Source organism: Leuciscus leuciscus (assembly GCF_965113295.1).
Source record: "Leuciscus leuciscus genome assembly, chromosome: 1".
NCBI classification, from domain to species: Eukaryota; Metazoa; Chordata; class Actinopteri; order Cypriniformes; family Leuciscidae; genus Leuciscus; species Leuciscus leuciscus.
Genome location: NC_138725.1, coordinates 56,360,427 through 56,377,476, shown reverse-complemented (window position 1 = coordinate 56,377,476; position 17,050 = coordinate 56,360,427). Strand labels below are relative to the sequence as shown.

General features: G+C 37.6%; 1 protein-coding gene across 1 annotated transcript in view; it reads right to left on the bottom strand.

Annotated features, from left to right (window-relative positions):
- Window positions 1-9,891: 9,891 nt before the first annotated feature.
- The window catches only part of xylt1 (xylosyltransferase I), a 72,951-nt gene continuing 65,792 nt past the window's right edge, over window positions 9,892-17,050 (bottom strand). The window contains exon 11 of the mRNA XM_082136504.1: window positions 9,892-14,873. Within this exon, the coding sequence (XP_081992630.1) occupies window positions 14,551-14,873 (323 nt within the window). The 3' untranslated portion in view covers window positions 9,892-14,550. The remainder of the gene's footprint in view (window positions 14,874-17,050) is intronic.

Below are 17,050 nucleotides of genomic sequence, written 5' to 3'. Positions count from 1 at the left end.
TTATTAAAATAATTAAATAAGATAAATATTGTATAATAATATAGTATAATTATTATTAAAACAAATAATTAAATAAACATTAAAATAATAAATAAATAAACAAACAAATAAATAAAAATAAAATAAAATTATTAAAACAATAATTAAATTAGATAAATCATTATTGAATTAAATAATGAAATCAAGATTAAATAAAATTATTATTAAAAGGGAAAAATAAAATAAAATGTGTTTATATACTAAATCTGTTTTAGTTTGCTGATGCATTGCGCTACTGGTTTGCTGCTACTGCTGCTTATACGCATGAGGTGTAAAACAGGCCAGAGAGCCAGCAGAACATAAATATGAAATCTCTTTAAGCATATTCACAATGATTAATTTTGTGGAAGTGCTATTCCTGGAACAGTTTTGCTGTCTGACACGCAATGTCTTCAAGCAGAGACAGATGGAAGCTGATCCTAAATGTCTCAGGGCTCCTGCTGTCTGGCACTATGGGACTATAGGCAAGCAAAGGCCGTGATAGATTCCAGGCATGGGCTCAGCTCCTGCAGTCTGTGTTGTGTATTGATCATGGCTTTAATGGTTCTCCATCTGCCCAGTGATGATGGAGGTCCAGGTTGCAGTACAGTGCTATTTCTGCTGGACCCGAGCCCGCTGACGTCCCTCTCTAACCACACCAGCCGTGTCCCAACATGCTCCCTTCTAAACTCACTGTGTGTGCCGCGCGGGACAGACTGCCCTTGTTCTTATTAAGGGAGTCGATGTGTTTTTTTGTGTGTGTTAGACTGCTGAGTCAATGGGATCTGTGGTTAGCCTGCGCTGCTTGATCCTGCTGTCTGGTTTGGAGAAGTGGAGTGTCACATATCCGTGTAGCGCATGCGGTGTGGTTGGAAAACTGGCTACACTGAGGATCTATTGCACAGCAATTGAAAAGCACTGTATATTCAGCTGCCTGAATTGTAACATTATTAACCATCAAGGACGAGTTTAAGAATGGGGAAAGGTGTCCCGAGCTATCTTTTTCTCATTATTGTTTACATTTGAATAATAGCAACTGTCAAGGTGACTGTCTTTTCTCTGAGGAGCCTATTACATTTTCTGATGGACCGCCAAGATTGCAGACTGTTCAATATGCATATTCCCGCTTATAGAATAAAGGTGAACTTGTGGATTTGAAAGAAAAGCCTGGAATCGTTCCCTGGGGCCCTGTGAATTGATGTCTTGTCCTTTCTTTTGATGATTAATACTTGATTAATTTAAAAGACTGTCACACCTGCCCTTCACTGAGGTGCGACAACATAGGCTACCCACCCTCCATGTGCCACCAAGAGTCAACATTATTCAGCTGCTTCAGGTGTTTACTGCACCACTTTTAATTAAAAAATTAGCAGCGAGTCACTCCCGGATAACAGAAAATGCACGCCCATAATTATGCAGAACTTTAAGGCTTAAAGGTATAGCGGAGGATCTTTCCAAATTTTAGATAAGACCCGCCCTCTCCACTTTTTGAAAAGTTTGATTGATTCACCAGAATGATTGACAATTAGGAGGACCAATAGTTTAGACTACCCACCAGGAAGTAAAACATCCTCCGCTATACCTTTAATATAATTTAAACGGATGAGTTATAAAAAAAAAAAATCACCCCCCACACAGTTGTCATGAAGGGCAAAATTTGTTATATAGACCAAAACCAATTTTTGTACCAGGCTGTAAACGTTTTTTTTTCTGCTATAAAGTTGGGCATTTTAACATGGGGGATATATGGAATTAACTCCCTTTTGGGGCCTGTCTCTAGTGGCCAGTCGATGAATTGCAGTTTAAGTCACTGTTGTCCTTTCCGTGTTGGCTTCACAAGAGAGACTGGAAGGTTGCCGCTCGATTTTAATCGCATATACACTGAAAGCATTTTTTCCTTGATTTTTATCTTATAAATATTGCTGTTAATGTTCCTAATTTCATATGTACACGCCTCTGGTGAATAACTGCACTTTTTCACACCTGAATATTAGCTATTAAAACAACATAAATTTGAGTCTGGACTTTATTAGCTCCAGAAAATAATATGTACAGAATACAGAATATTGCATAATGGCATATCAGGTATTTTGCATAATGGATAGATAGATAGATAGATAGATAGATAGATAGATAGATAGATAGATAGATAGATAGATAGATAGATACAACTTTTAATTAAATTTTTTTTGTAATTGTTGAGATTAACATTAATTAGGATTAACAAATGCTGTAGAAGTATAGGCTATTGTTCATTGTTATTGTTCCAGTGAAACCTTATAGTAAAAACTCTATCTATCTATCTATCTATCTATCTATCTATCTATCTATCTATCTATCTATCTATCTATCTATCTATCTATCTATCTATCTATCTATCTATCTATCTATCTATCTATCTATCTATCTGTCTATCTGTGTCTGTCTGTCTGTCTGTCTATATATCTGTCCGTCCGTCCGTCCATCTGACACTTTAAAAATAAAGGTCCTAAAAGGGGTTTTCAGTGATGCCATAGAAGAACCATTTTTGGTTCCCAGAAGAACCTTTCAGTGAACAGTTCTTAAAATAACCATTTTTTTCTTACTGTGAACGAGTGAAGAACATTTGAATAATCTAAAGAAGCATTTTCCACTATAAAGAATCTTTTGTAGAATGGAAAGGTTCCATGGATGTTAAAGGTTCTTCATGGAACCATCAACGTCATAAAGAATATTTTTAAGAGAGTATAGTACCAGAAATTAAACTGCAGATTTTTACAATGTACAAACCTATTTTATACACTTTATTTGACAGGGTTGGTGATGTTCACTGCATGATTTAACTATGCTAATTTAACCAGGTCACATTATATTTCTGATGTCTTCTAAAATGAACCTAAGCCATTTCACGGTCTTTGTTTTTGCTTTTTTGTCCTTGAATGTTTTCCTCATGAGATCAGTTGAGCCCAATTAAAAACAAGAGACAAAATAGTCTCATGTTGAACCTTATAACCACTGTGTTCCCTGTTTAGTTGGTCAGGATACAGACTCCAAAGGCTATCAATAAGACTTCTATCAATACTGATTTTAGCGCCTCAGTCTTTGCCTGCATCTCTGCTTGGAGTCGCTCTGGAGAAGGCAGATGTCTGAAAGTGGTCGTGACGTACCTTCAGTTTCAGAGGCTGATGATGGAGTGGATCCAGGTTCTGTACGAGCCCCAGGGACACCAGACTAATTCTGTGAGTCCCTCTGAATAATGACTGTGGGCACACAGGGTTGACTGAGAGGAATTGGAACATTTGCCAGCACTAGTTATATAGTACTGGGGCTGCAGACTTCTACAAGGAGGGTTAATTACAAGCACATAGATAAAAGCTAATAAATCCAGCAACATAATGGAAGGAGCAAGGGACCAATCCCACCCCTCATTCATCTCCTGCCATTTTAAGAGGCTCGACTCCACGCTGTGAGAGTGAGAGACCATATAGCGGCTTTATGAGTTCAAAGGCGGGTTTGAAATAATCGTGACAGCGTGCACAACTTCAAGGGCATTTTCTGTCAATCAGCTGCAGCTTGCAACATAATAAACCGTGGACTATGATGTCTTTCAAGCTGCAGACCAAAACTTGCATCAGCCTGAATCAATAAATCAGCTGTTGTCCAGTAAATCCTTCAGCCGCTGAATTAAGGGCTGTAACTTATGAACGCTTCATACTGACCCAACTGATGGATCTGTGCTTACCAGATAAACACTGCAGCAGGTCAGTGCAAATCAAGTGTCATTACAGTCCAGGTTGCTGGAGGCTGAGGTACTGCTCACATTTGGCCTCCCAGCCACTGGTGTTTGTTATAATAAGGCCACTGCTCACTGGTTTTGACAAGAGATATCACACCACAGGTGAGAGAGGGAAACTCAGGCAGTGGGTGATATGTGCTTCGCATTCAGACATTTGTATGACACACAGAGCCCAAAATATAAATACAGTCTAATATTTTGAAAATAATATATTATTAAACATATCAAATATTAGAATTCAAAACTGTGGGGTTAGTTTTTTATATTAATTTAACTAGTTAGTTTTTTAAAGAAGTCCAAGGCTGCATTTATTTGATCAAATATACAGTAAAATAAACCATCACAAAACAAAAACATCCTAGGATCATCCAGGTAACGACACAGTATTAAGAATCAAGGCTATGTAAAACTTTTGAACGGGATAATTTTTATAAATTCAGCTATATTTTTTGTCTTGTGGACTATATGTAAACATCTTTTATGTAAAATATATTATTCAGTACTAAATAGAAAATAACATGCATTTTGTATGATCCCTGTTATTTTGTAAAAATAATTAACATTTGAACAATAACATTTAGCAGATTCTGCAAGGTGTACGTAAACTTTTTGAGCACCACTGCACAATTATATTTTGTATTTTTACACTATGTAATTGTTCTATTAAAATCAAGTATAAATCTCATCAAGTTAGTTTTTATGCATTTTTACATTTATTTCAAAATAACAACTAAAAGCAGTAACTTTAGTAAACTATACATTTTAATCGTGAACTGATGCTCAGCTGTTCTTTTTAATAGTCATCTTATTTTCATCGCCATCAAAGCTCGGTAAACATGGTCACAGGCACTAAACAATCATGTTTTCAGGCCATTTCAACTACGTGACATAAAGCAGAGATATCTAAGTGGCTGAGTTTTTTAAATACTTTTAATTAGTCTTCCCATTAACACCATCATTTTCTTCATTTAGGGATTATTACTTATTAATGTAATAATTTAAGTTTTCTTGCAAACATCCCTTTGCGGCCTCTCATTGGTTAGATGATCTTGGCCCCTCTCCATCACAGGTCCAGACACATTTACATCTCACGTCATAAAGTGGAACACTTCCCATTTAACAAAGACATACATTAAAATATATATGTGGAAAATGCATTATACAGCCATTATGCCATACTGAGACATCTGGCTGCAGGCTTTGTGACTCCATGGGGATGTGCTTCCAGGCCTGGAGTGAGAAACAGCAGAGCTTTTCCTGTTTTCCCACAGTAATGAGCATTTCCGCACTTTCACTTTGAAAGTAGTAGTTCGGCTTTGGCAATCAGGCACCCACAAATACCACTATGTCATTTTTTTAACTAGTTCCACTGTGTGACAAAATGCAGAGACTTACAGAACAAGCTGCTTTTGTTGTGGTTTCTAAAACATATCGGCATGGTTTGCCGCCTTAACGCTTGTCTTTAGGTGCCATGAGATAAACAGGGAATCTCAATGTTGCTTCTCAGGGCTGGCAGAGTGAGGCATTGCGGTTAATACCTATTTAATATGCCAGCGCGCCAATGTGTGCCCTGATATCTCTCTAATTGATGCTGCCGTGTGATGCCACATTTGCTCTGTTGATAAATTGTTAAATAAGCAGGGCTCTCCATTGCCCCCACCTCTCTCATCTCGGGCTGTATTTGTGTGCCAAGTGAAAGCTGGGCTCTGACAGGCGTTCTGTTGGGGGATTTGAGTTTGTGCATGGCTGGTCAACCTTATTTGTATTGTTTGTCACGAAGACACTGTTGTTCTAAGGCTCTGCAGGGAGTTCGCACGGCCTCTATCTCTACTCCGTCCTTTATCTCTCTATTCGCACACTTCCACAGAGCACGCAGCCAGAGCTGAGATCCACTGACTGTTGGCTCTGTGATGATATTGTTAGGGATTGTAGAAACGCATCCTAGAGCTGCGACTTTCATTCAAACCCTGAAAAAGGAGCGGGCGATGGAGACGCTGAACACAGAGTACTCCTTCTCCATCGTGGTGGATGCAGTCTCAATGCACTTAGTTTTTTGGTTGAGGTGGAAAGAGCCTCATTGTGCTTCCCTTAAGTGTTGGCTCAGAGAAGGGGATTATGGGGTTGCCCTGTTTTCCTGTTGGTCCCTGAATGAAGTGAGCCCGATTTATCTTCCAGCTCTGTGTCTGTGCACTTTGTTAGGACGGTAGGTTAGTCACATGATTAGGGATTGAACAATGAACTAACCTGTGGCTTTTTGTTGGTCACTTAAATCAGAGATTTTCAAACGACTCACATATACGAAAGGGATATCCTTACTCGTACCTAAAATATAAAGGTGGATAAATATGTGTATGCATAAAGACCTATTTATCTTCTGTGAGAAAATGTGTGATAAAATTAATTGGTTTATTGGCAATTTTTTTTGATTTTGATTTTTTTTTTTTTGGTGAAAGAAATACATAAATGAAGAAGAAAGCAAAAATATTAAATGTCATCAGATTTACTGAGTAATTCACTGTTTTGTAGAGGGAGGATCAAAATGAAAATTTTCACCTGAGATTTGGAGCCAAATTACAGGGGGAAAAAATGACTTTAGAAAGATGGCAGCATAATTTTTTGGGTTTTACACAGATATCGGTAGGTATGGTAGTTAAATCTGTTTACTTTAGCAATCTTTATTGCATTATATGCCAAACTTGATACTTCAAAACGGGGAAAAGCACTTGTGTTTTTTTGGCTCAAGTTTGAATGCCTGTAACTCAAGAAGTATTAAAGATACCCTACTAATATCCTTATATAGATTCGGGTTCTTAACAAACATTTCTTGGTATCTTCATTTTAATGGCCCTCGATGGTTCAATCCCAGGGAAATGGAGATCCTAATGTGGCTTCATGAGTAAATTGATCAATTGTACACATTTTTAGTCGTTGAAAAACAAATGTGGGTCACTTTGCATACAGCTGATACTTTTTTCTTTTAAGGAGGAATATCTGGAACACAAATAATGTTGAAACTATAAATGTATCTTGTTTTTTTTTTCTATCAATGCAATTGCATTTAATATACCTGCCATAAATATTATTTTTCCAAAGTTTGCATGCCTTTAACTCTAAAAGTATTTACTCCAAAACAAACTTTTCTTTTGGAGTCTTCATTTTTAAGGCCATATGTGGTTCAATCCCATGGATTTTGGGATGTCAAAGTATGATATTATAAAGACAAAATATTTTCTCTAAAATTAAACAGTTGGATTTTATATTCTAAAGCCAAAACAAATTATTAAAATATAATCAGGAAAATATTGAATGTGTATAAAGCATTGCAAATCATCTGTATTGTGCTTTTTACAGCAAAAATGTGCTTTTTCAGAAAAAAAAATTCTCCTAAAATTAAATAATTGGCTTTTATATGGTATTTAAGCATTATACTGTACTGAAGTTTTATATTCTTACTGTACAAATTATTATTATTATCTGGGAAATATTAATTTCAATGCATTAATGTATTTCACAATAATTTTAATTTGTTTCATATGGGCCTCAATGTGCAAACCCCTAGCTTATGTGAATGAACGTCTTTGTCTGTTTTCCCCTCCACTATAAATACACAACATCATCAGCCACGAAAGGACGAAAGGAAGGATATGAGCCGGCACGAGTGAGTGACCTCCCTCTGGGCATGCGTGCACCTTGTTAGGACTCCCATGTCATTGTGCATTATGTAGGGACAAACGTTAGGTCACAGGCAGAAACTCTACTTCCCCTAGAAAGCAAGTGTTCATATTTTATTTGACTAACTAGGCCTCCTGAGCTGCAAAAACTTTTAGACTCCATTTGGGTACAGACACCAAACACGCTCAAACTTGTTCTAAAAGAGATTCAAACTAAAGCCTGTTGCCCTAAACAGTCTCTCATTTAGAAGCACCTTGATTGTGGATTTGGGCTGTGGTAGAGCCTCTGAACTTCACTTCAAAGTCAACAGACTACAAGGTGATCAGAGATGTCAGCACTTCAAAGCTCCAGAGCATCTATGTAACAAAGTCGTCTTTATTAAAACATCTTCTGCCAAATTTGAAACTGTGTGACAGAGAAGCTACTATTACTGTAAGAGATGATTAAGACCCCTCCAGGCTTCACAAACAAGAGCTGCTCCAGATGCACCTAAAAACAAGCCATTAGCTTTGTGTATCAGGTCAAGTAAATTTAGCAAGTGGTCCTTGCACACAGGGACATGTGCAGTGTAAAGTGGTGTCTGCTCCCTTGTTTCAGGCTGAAAGCAATGGACTCTCTGTAGAAGCAGAGCCCTGAGAGGCCGTGCATTAGTGTGCCATGTTGGTGCTGCACTCAGATGACCAAGACCTAATGGAAGCCTGGGACCACGGCGGCATACGCTACGACAGGGTGTCTAGAGACAGGTCCAGCTTAGCACACATCAGCGCAGCGAGAGAGAAGGGCTTGGAAAGGGGGCTTGTGAGGGACACGCTGACAATCTGATGTGCTAAGTGCCCGTGTCCTCTGCCTCACTGTGTACAAGAGAGAATAACGTCATCTCGGATCCTAGGAAGTTGTATAGATGCTTGTTTGCTTTCTGAGGAAAATCAATTTAGTGAGTTTAATGTAGCCAAAGTGTACTTCCTGAACTATTGATCATTTAAGAAATACAGAGCTGTAACAGTTACAACTCTGTATTTCTTAAATGTTCAATAGTTCAGGAAGCCATATAATTAATATAATATATAATTATATATATTATTATGATTATTATATTAATTATATATAATATTAACATATATTAACTATATGTAGCTATAATTTATATGTATATATAATTATTATTATTTATAATATCAATATTTAATGTTATTAATATTATTAATACATTTTTCAATTAATATCGCAGTTGCAGTATTTCTTTGTGGAAGTAGAAGATAATCTACAGGTAAGATTAAAAAATAAATATTAAACATATTATTAAAATTTTACACTACATTAATAGATACCGTAACAATATACTGTAATAACTTAAATGTTAATATTGTAAAATGTAATTTATTCCTGATCAAAGCTGAATTTTCAGGATCATTACTCCAGTCTTCAGTGTCACATGATCATTGAGAAATCATTCTAATATGATGATTTGATGCTCAAGAAACATTATTATTATCAATGTTGAAAACAGCAGTGCTGATATACTTTTATGAATAGAAATGACAAAAGAACATTCATTTGAAATATAAATCTTTTGTAACATTATAAATCTTTAATGTCACTTTTGATCAATTTTATGCATCCATGCTAATTAAAAGCATTGATTAAAAAAAAAAATGTATAACTAATGATGTTAATAATATTAATTGTTGTTATAAACAAACAGTATGTTTTCTTTTATTTGGTAAGTAGTCATGTAATAAGGGGGGGATAATGTACATCCCTGGCCAATATTGCAAAATAAACCCCTTCAGGAAGATAACTTTGCACTTCTTGCCAAGGTCCTGATAACCCTGTTAGCAGTTAATTTATGATAATATCAGCTGATTGTATATCATCCCTTACATTAAAAATGACACGATTGTTTAAGAAAGCTTTTGCGGGTCCTAAAGCGTGACTGGCAGGGTGGGGGTAGCAACAATTAAGTGCTAATATCAATATCTATTTAGCCCTGCAGGATTACATCAGTCTACACTGTCAAATCAGTGACCGACAGACTAAAAAGGGGCAGCTGTGTTTCCACGCTGCAGGTGAGACAGGTGTGTGCCGTATGTAGACGCTAATTAGACCTCCTTTTCCTATTCAGTAAGTCGGTGGAAGTAGCACAAGATCGATGTGCTAAAAGTGGCTCTTTGATCCTGGATAGAGGGATGCAGGGAGTCCTGAAATCAGCCCCAGGGGACCACACACATCTTTAGGGACAGAGAGAGCACCAGATTCTCATCTCCACCCTCGTGTCTTGTAACGGCGTAAAAGAGCAGCGCTCCATGTGTCAGCTGCTTTATCTACTGCTAATGTGACTGTCTTTAGAAGTAGCAGCCTCACACAGATGGTTCTCCTGCTGTGTGTTATTGGTGTGATATTCAAGCATCATATCTGATGAGGAGAAATAAGATGACAGAGGAGGTTTTTTTTTTATTCAAAAATTCAGAATGAAGAAAAGAACAGCAAAACCGAAAGAACATTGATACAGAAGGCATTTACAACAGCAGTTTTTTGGTTTTGTGGAGAAATGAAAGATACAGAGACGACATGTTCAATGCTTACAGAAACAAAGGTTGGGAACAACAGCTAAGGCACAGAGGTCCCCTCCGACTGAAGAGTTTAAATAAATTGTGCAACAGTTGCTCAACAAAACATTCCAGCACAGAGAACGGCAATCTGGCATGAGATTCTCTGAAAGGCAAAAATGTTCATTAAAAGCCGAACCACACACTCAGACTAGTACAGCCCTTCACAAACCCTTTCACATGAACGTTTTGATGGTCTACAGCGCCACTCAACACACCAACACCTGACCCACTTTGACGCTTCTTTTTAAAAACAATGTTATTTACAATACTTTATGAACATCGTTCCAATATAAAATACTTTACATTGTCATTCCTACCAAAATAGCTATAGTACAGAAGAGATGTCTGAGTGATGTAGTAATAAATATCATTTTAATGTGAATGTTAGAATATACATTTCAAATTGTAAGTAATGTGAAAGAAAGAGGTATGTTGCTGTATTTGTGAGGTTAGATCCATCCATTACAGTGATATTAACGGGATAAAAATGAAACTTCTGTCATTATTTACAGATATTTTGTCTTTTTTTTTTTTTTTGTCCGTACAATGAAAGTCAATGGGGTCCAATGTTGTTTCTAACCCCATTGACTTTCGTTGCATGGAGAAAAAGAATATTTTTCAAAATATCTTCTTTTCTGCTCCATAGTATGACATGAGGGTGAGTAAATCATGACAGGATTAAAATTTTTGGCCTTTAGAGGTGAAGTGTCTAATTTATGTAGCAACAAATATTATTTTGCGTGTTTGACTTCATGCGGTGCTGACCGATCAGTGTAAGAGCGATTCGAGAGCAATCGGCTGGCTTAATCTGCGCAGCTTCTCCGATGTAGCGTTTCATGTTTATTCTGACACCTTCAGTTTCACTTATGCTCACAAATCCATGTTTTTATAACAGTAAAAAATAAATAAAAATGTAATCTGACGGCATGCCTCCATTTTTAACTCCTCTGACTACAAGCGGCAACTCTCGTTTGTCGGTTAAAGTCGATAACAACCTATTGTCTTAGGCCATGCCCCATCTCGCAATGTTCTGAAACAAGTAGCCCAGCCCCAAACTCACACTACTCACGCTGCTTGAGCCAGAAGCAGACATGTTGAACTGCTCAAACGAACAGGGCTGCGTTTCCCAAAGGTATCGTAAGTCTAAATTGATCGTAGGACACCAATGGTCTCTACGATCAACTTAGGCTTACGATGCTTTTGGGAAACGCAGCCCAGAGCAGTTCTAGAAAAGCCAGTGTTTGCACTCATTGGGAAGCATTTGCACACTAAACTGGAATAGTAGAACGTATTTTAAATTGGACTAAAATAAAACACTTCACCTTTAAAAGTAAAATGGTTCTTAACATTAATATTCAACTATCCAGTGGCTGAATCCTCACATATCAACAAGCCAAGATTTTAAGTCAGAAGTCAATGAGATGTATGTGAATAGATAATTTCATTTAGTTTCTCTTTTAAGAATATCAAATTATTTGCACTTTCACACGTACAGTACGGATGTAACACCACTTAGACAAGCATTAGACGCTCTATTAAAAAATTTAAATAACAATGCATTCCAATTTCGCACCCCGCTGGGAACATATGAATGACAAGAGTGCTTTATTGAAAATTTAAGGTGGCATCCACCTTTGGATCACATGACAGCAATGACATTTCACTGTTTGCGCAGCCTGGGCGGGACGCCACCTCTCTGAGGACCAGATAACAATCAGATTGCATACAAAGTGATGGCTAGGCCCAGAGGAGAAGCGTTCCTCAAATGAGAGAGCGCAACAAGCCACAATAGCCCAGTTTAAATATGGAGTCGTACATTTGCAATGTAGAAACATAAAAGGTTTGTAAAAACTGAGAAAATGTTGGTCCAATGCAAACTGTAGAGTCCAGCAAGCTTGCAATCTTCCTCACTAAAAATACATCTCAGTCAGATCTGAGAGGCCACCCTATCATTATTATGGATGCGAGTAATCCGGACGGCCCGATCTGGAAAATGTGACATCCAAATGGCGTACGTGCAGAAGAAAGCGGTTGAGGCATCCTCCAAGCTACTGAGCCCAGGAACTTTGTTGAAACTGCTCTGACGCTATACCAGCCAGTCCAACCGACGTCCGTTTTTGTTCGTTTGAGCAATATATGGCAAAATACCAAACACTGGCTCATATAAAAAGACTAGAATAAAGAAAATGAGAAGCAGAATGACTGGAATCTCAGTTCTTGAGTCAATCCAGTTAGTTTCCTGCACAAAGTTTATGACACAGATGAACAGATGGACCTCAGGTGGAGGGGCGGAAAGGTCTTTACCAACGCCCGTACTAGTACCGCATCTTGTGTTTATAGTTGTAATATGGTTGGGATGATAGCCTTTGTAAATAAAGGCAGCTTGTTTACAAAAGGTATTGAATGAGCTGCAAAAACAGCATATAGACATTAGTCATTGACTAAAAAAATATCTATTTCATTTATATAAACATGAATAAATAGCCAACTTACAACCCTCAGCTAACCAGTACCTTTGTTCAGGGGAAAGGAAAAAAACAATTATAAAACAATAAAAAGATGAAGAAATTACATATTTTTTCGTGGTGTGCCAGCACAGCTGGCACCTTCCATTTCAAGTTTCAAGAGCCTGAAGGGGAAACAGCATACAGACAGAACGACGCTTCAGACACTTCGCAAGCTACTCTAGACTCTCTCACTTCAAAAATTGTGGCCCGGTATCATGCAAGTTTCTATCGCTCCGCAGAATCCTATCCCAAAGTGATTCTACCCACTGAAAGGACCTTCAGTGAGTACTCTATTTGAAGCCCGATTAGAAATATTAGTAAACAGACAGAAACACAATTGCTTTATGATGTATGTTCTGTTGGCTAGACGGCAACTAATGCCTTTTAATTTACACTACCGTTGATAAGTTTGGGGTAATTATTTTGTTTTTGAAATAAATGAATACTTTTATTCAGCAAAGACACATTCAAGATCTGGCACATAAAAGTGAGAGTAAAGACATTTCTAATGCGTGAAAAGATTTCTATTACAAATAAATGCTGTTCTTTTGATCTTTCGATTAATTAAACTAACCCTGAATTTTTGTTTAAAGTTTTCCACAAAAATATCAGAAATGTTTCATATTAGAAGGATTTCTGAAGGATCATGTGACACTGAACACTAGAGTGAAAATTCAGCTTTGACATCACAGGAATAAATTTCATTTTAAAACATATTCAAAAAGTATACATTTAAATGGTTACTTTCAATGATTCAATAGTTATTTTTAATCTGTAATAATATTTCACAATATTTCCTTTTTTTTTGTACTTTTTTGTTGTTGTTGCAAAAGAGACTTCTTTCAAAAACATAAAAAAAAGTAACACTAAATCAACCCCAAACTTTTGAATGGTAGTGTATATTGCGCAACACATTATATAACCAAAACTGCAAATGCTCAAATTAAACATTTCCTGTTCTGATTTCAGTTAGCTTGCAAACTCTCCAGCATGCTAGCTCTGCATAGCTCTGGCCTAGAAGCCTTCTAGCATACTTCTGACTGATTAGCCTGTCAGCTTAGCATAATGCTAACTGACCACCCTGCTAGCCTAGCAAACATGCAACCACCAATTATTTGTACTATTAAATCTTTGTGGCTACAACTTTGGGACCATTTTGATTATACAGAAGAGGAAAACGCGATACACTTTTGAACAGGCATTACAATCTGCTACCTCTCCGCCTCCAAAGGCAATAGGATTCTGTGGAGTTTGGCATCTAGCACGGCACTGGATCACCTCTTCTTGTCAAAAGCTAAATTTTTGTTCTCAACAGATGTTTTTCAACCAATAACTTATTAAAACTAAATAGGATACTTTATTAAGGGAGTTTGAAGGCTTTCAATGCCTGTTCCACTGCATTTGATCCAGTGAAAAGCTTATAAAAAAATTGACATATTTTTCTGAAAACGAAAAGAAACCAGCAATGTTGTGCTGAACAATTATATATGACCTGAAAAACTGGTTTTAATAAGGTATAGGTTGAAAAACACATTCCATCATTCACGGTAGGTACAAGTTTGTTTGATTTGAAATATAGAGGCTTACTATACAAACATCCCTTTTGGTCTTAGGTCCTTTCTGTGCTTAATATCCCAATCCCAGCATTCAGCCGTAACGCCTACACATAGGCATCACCTGCTGTGTCCAGTTGACAAAGATTCAATCACAGTAATTAAAATAAATAAAATATAGAGAAGCCTGACAGCACTCACATCACTAGAGCACTCAGAGTTTGAGATAGCCAGAGGGTGCACATTTTTAAAATAATCTTTAAAAACTTCCCAGCGTACACTTTCTTGGGCCGTGTCTTGCGTTTGATAGAGGTCCGTTCTGCTCATATTCAAACAAGCGATGCTGGAAAATAAATAATAGAAACGAAATGGCCTAAGAAATGAAAGAAGGCGAGTCTTCAGGGCAGTGAATGCTGCTACCTGATTCGTCCATTGGTTTTAGGTGGGCCCAGCTGGGACTTTGGGTCCGGGCTGAGAGAGCTCCACACCGTTTCCCTGCAAGTCTGCATGACTGGACAGCCACTGGGGCCTGTTGAACACACGTCCACAGCTGACCACACGTCGCCCAGCAGACTGTCCACCCAGCGCTCCAGCTCAGACCCCGTAAGCTCTGCGTTGTGCTCGGCTGCCTCTACCTGACCCAAGTGGACCGGGATGTTGAGGATGGGGTTCAGGCCGTGGAAACTCTGCTCCATATAGCTGTTCTTGGCCGGCCCGTTGTGCGTTCTTAAAGCATCCTCTGTGAGAGAGAAGAAAACGTTTTTTTCCATGAGTCACACAAGCACTTAATGCAAGCGAAGCAAAACTGGGATTATGACTGAATTTGCTGGAACGTTTTACATTTTTAGACTTTAAAAATGAAGTACAGTCTTCCTGATTTCATTTTTTTGGGGGGAAAAAAGGTGATGACTCAAGAACATTTTCTTTAGCTATGAGAGTTGTCAGGAATAAACAATGCTGTTTATCATGGGAGCAATGAACTTTAAAGCTGATGTTTGTTAACTTGGATAGGAGAAAGTATTTAAACATCCACATTAGCTTTGTTTTGTTTGCGCTTAGAATTATCTGTCATGTGTGGACGAGGTTGTTTTTGTGAGGGTAAAAATCTACTAAATACTAATAAAACCAGTGTTATTTTAGAATTATTTTAGTGCAGTCAACGGTAACGCATGGGATTCATTTTTTTACAGTTTAACCCGTTAAAAATATTTAACGCAATTAAAGCAGCATCCATTTTGCCTGTCATCCTTTGGCTTGCAATACATTATATGATCATGCTCTTATTTATGCAAATGCTTTTAAACCATTCAAGCGCGACAAAACAAAAGAGAATGCGCTGTCTGTCAGTATTGTTTTAAGTTCACTTAAATTAAAAGTTGTTACATTTTTTGAAGCCTAATAAATTACACTGTAATGTTGAATGGCTATAATTAATGTTTAAAATTGGGGGGAAAATTCATTTTCATCATATCAGTAGCTGTATTAGCTTCAGTGATACTGGCCTTCTTTCATAAAAAGATGTTTAAACAAGTGTTTAAAATATACTGTCTATGTTGTTTCGACATTAATCTGAAGATTAACTGTGAAATTATTACATTATAAAATATTCTAAAAACGTAAAATCACAGAAAAAATGTGATTACACTAAATAATCTAGTTAATTTGTTATCGATTGACAGCAATATATTATTTATATAATAGCTTTTATATTCATTTTATCAATTTTCATTTTAGTTTAAGTTTTGATAATTATGTGCTTTTATTTTAAATGTTCAGAGAAGACGCATTCAATTGATCAAAAGTGAATTTTGCAGACTATTTCTAAGAAAGATGAAAAAGATGATAACTCAAGGACTCTCCAGACACATGATGCCTTATGTTGTAACTTAACATCTATGGCTTAGTATAAAAGAGCAGTTTCAGTTGGAATATATTCAGTCTCTTTTTGAGGGATGAAATAACACTGTACACAGCTGGGATTTTACAAAATCTCTATCAAAATTGCATACAAAAATCAATCATTTTTATTTAAATATTAAATACTGTACATCTTCACATATAAACTAGACCACAAGCTTGCGGTATATCAGCTACGGCTCATTTAGCTGTGAGGAAGGACACATCGACCCTCGAGGTAAAGCTGCAAATTCCTCAGGCTCCTCACACTTCTCTCTCCAGCCGCCCTTCACAGATCGCCCTCTGTGTCTCTTCCTGACCCCTCTCTCCAGGTTCGCCCACCTCTCCCTTCCCAGTCCCTCTCCTTCTTTCTATAACATTCCATTTCACGCTCGCCAGGAAGTGTGTGGACAGGCAAGCGTCGTTGCTTACAACGTGCCGACCAAACTTGGCCGCATAAACTCACTCCATAAACTTTTATTAGCTGAGGGTGCAGAAGCACGGCGAGCGAAAAGACTCGGTGCCTGCCGTAGACATTAATCATAGGACAGTCTGGTAAATCATGTGCGTTTATAACCCGCCCATTCCCACGACACGCGCACGTCGAGCCGCAATCACAACCTCTCCCTCATTAGGAGCGTTTTGAGGACAGATCTGCTGATGACCGCACAGTGCACACCATGCTTAGTATTTCAAAATGTCCCCTAATGGGCTAGAGATACCAATCGTGGCCCCTGCAAAGTAATCTTTTTGAGTTTATTCCAATGAAAGGTGACCCGGTGTGGTGTATTACTCATTCGTGACTGTGAGCTGGGACTATTTATAGGCAACCAAGCGGCCCAGGCACATAGCTAGATGTGAAGGATAGAAAGTGCCTTTGAAAGCAGGGGGTGGGATGACCTGAAAGGTTGAGGCAGTTTAATCTACAGTGTACCATAGTGTCAGACTATGGTCTTCAAAAAGAGCATGCAAAACGCCAGAGGATTAGTCATTACATCTGGAGAAAGGAGCGTTTTTTTC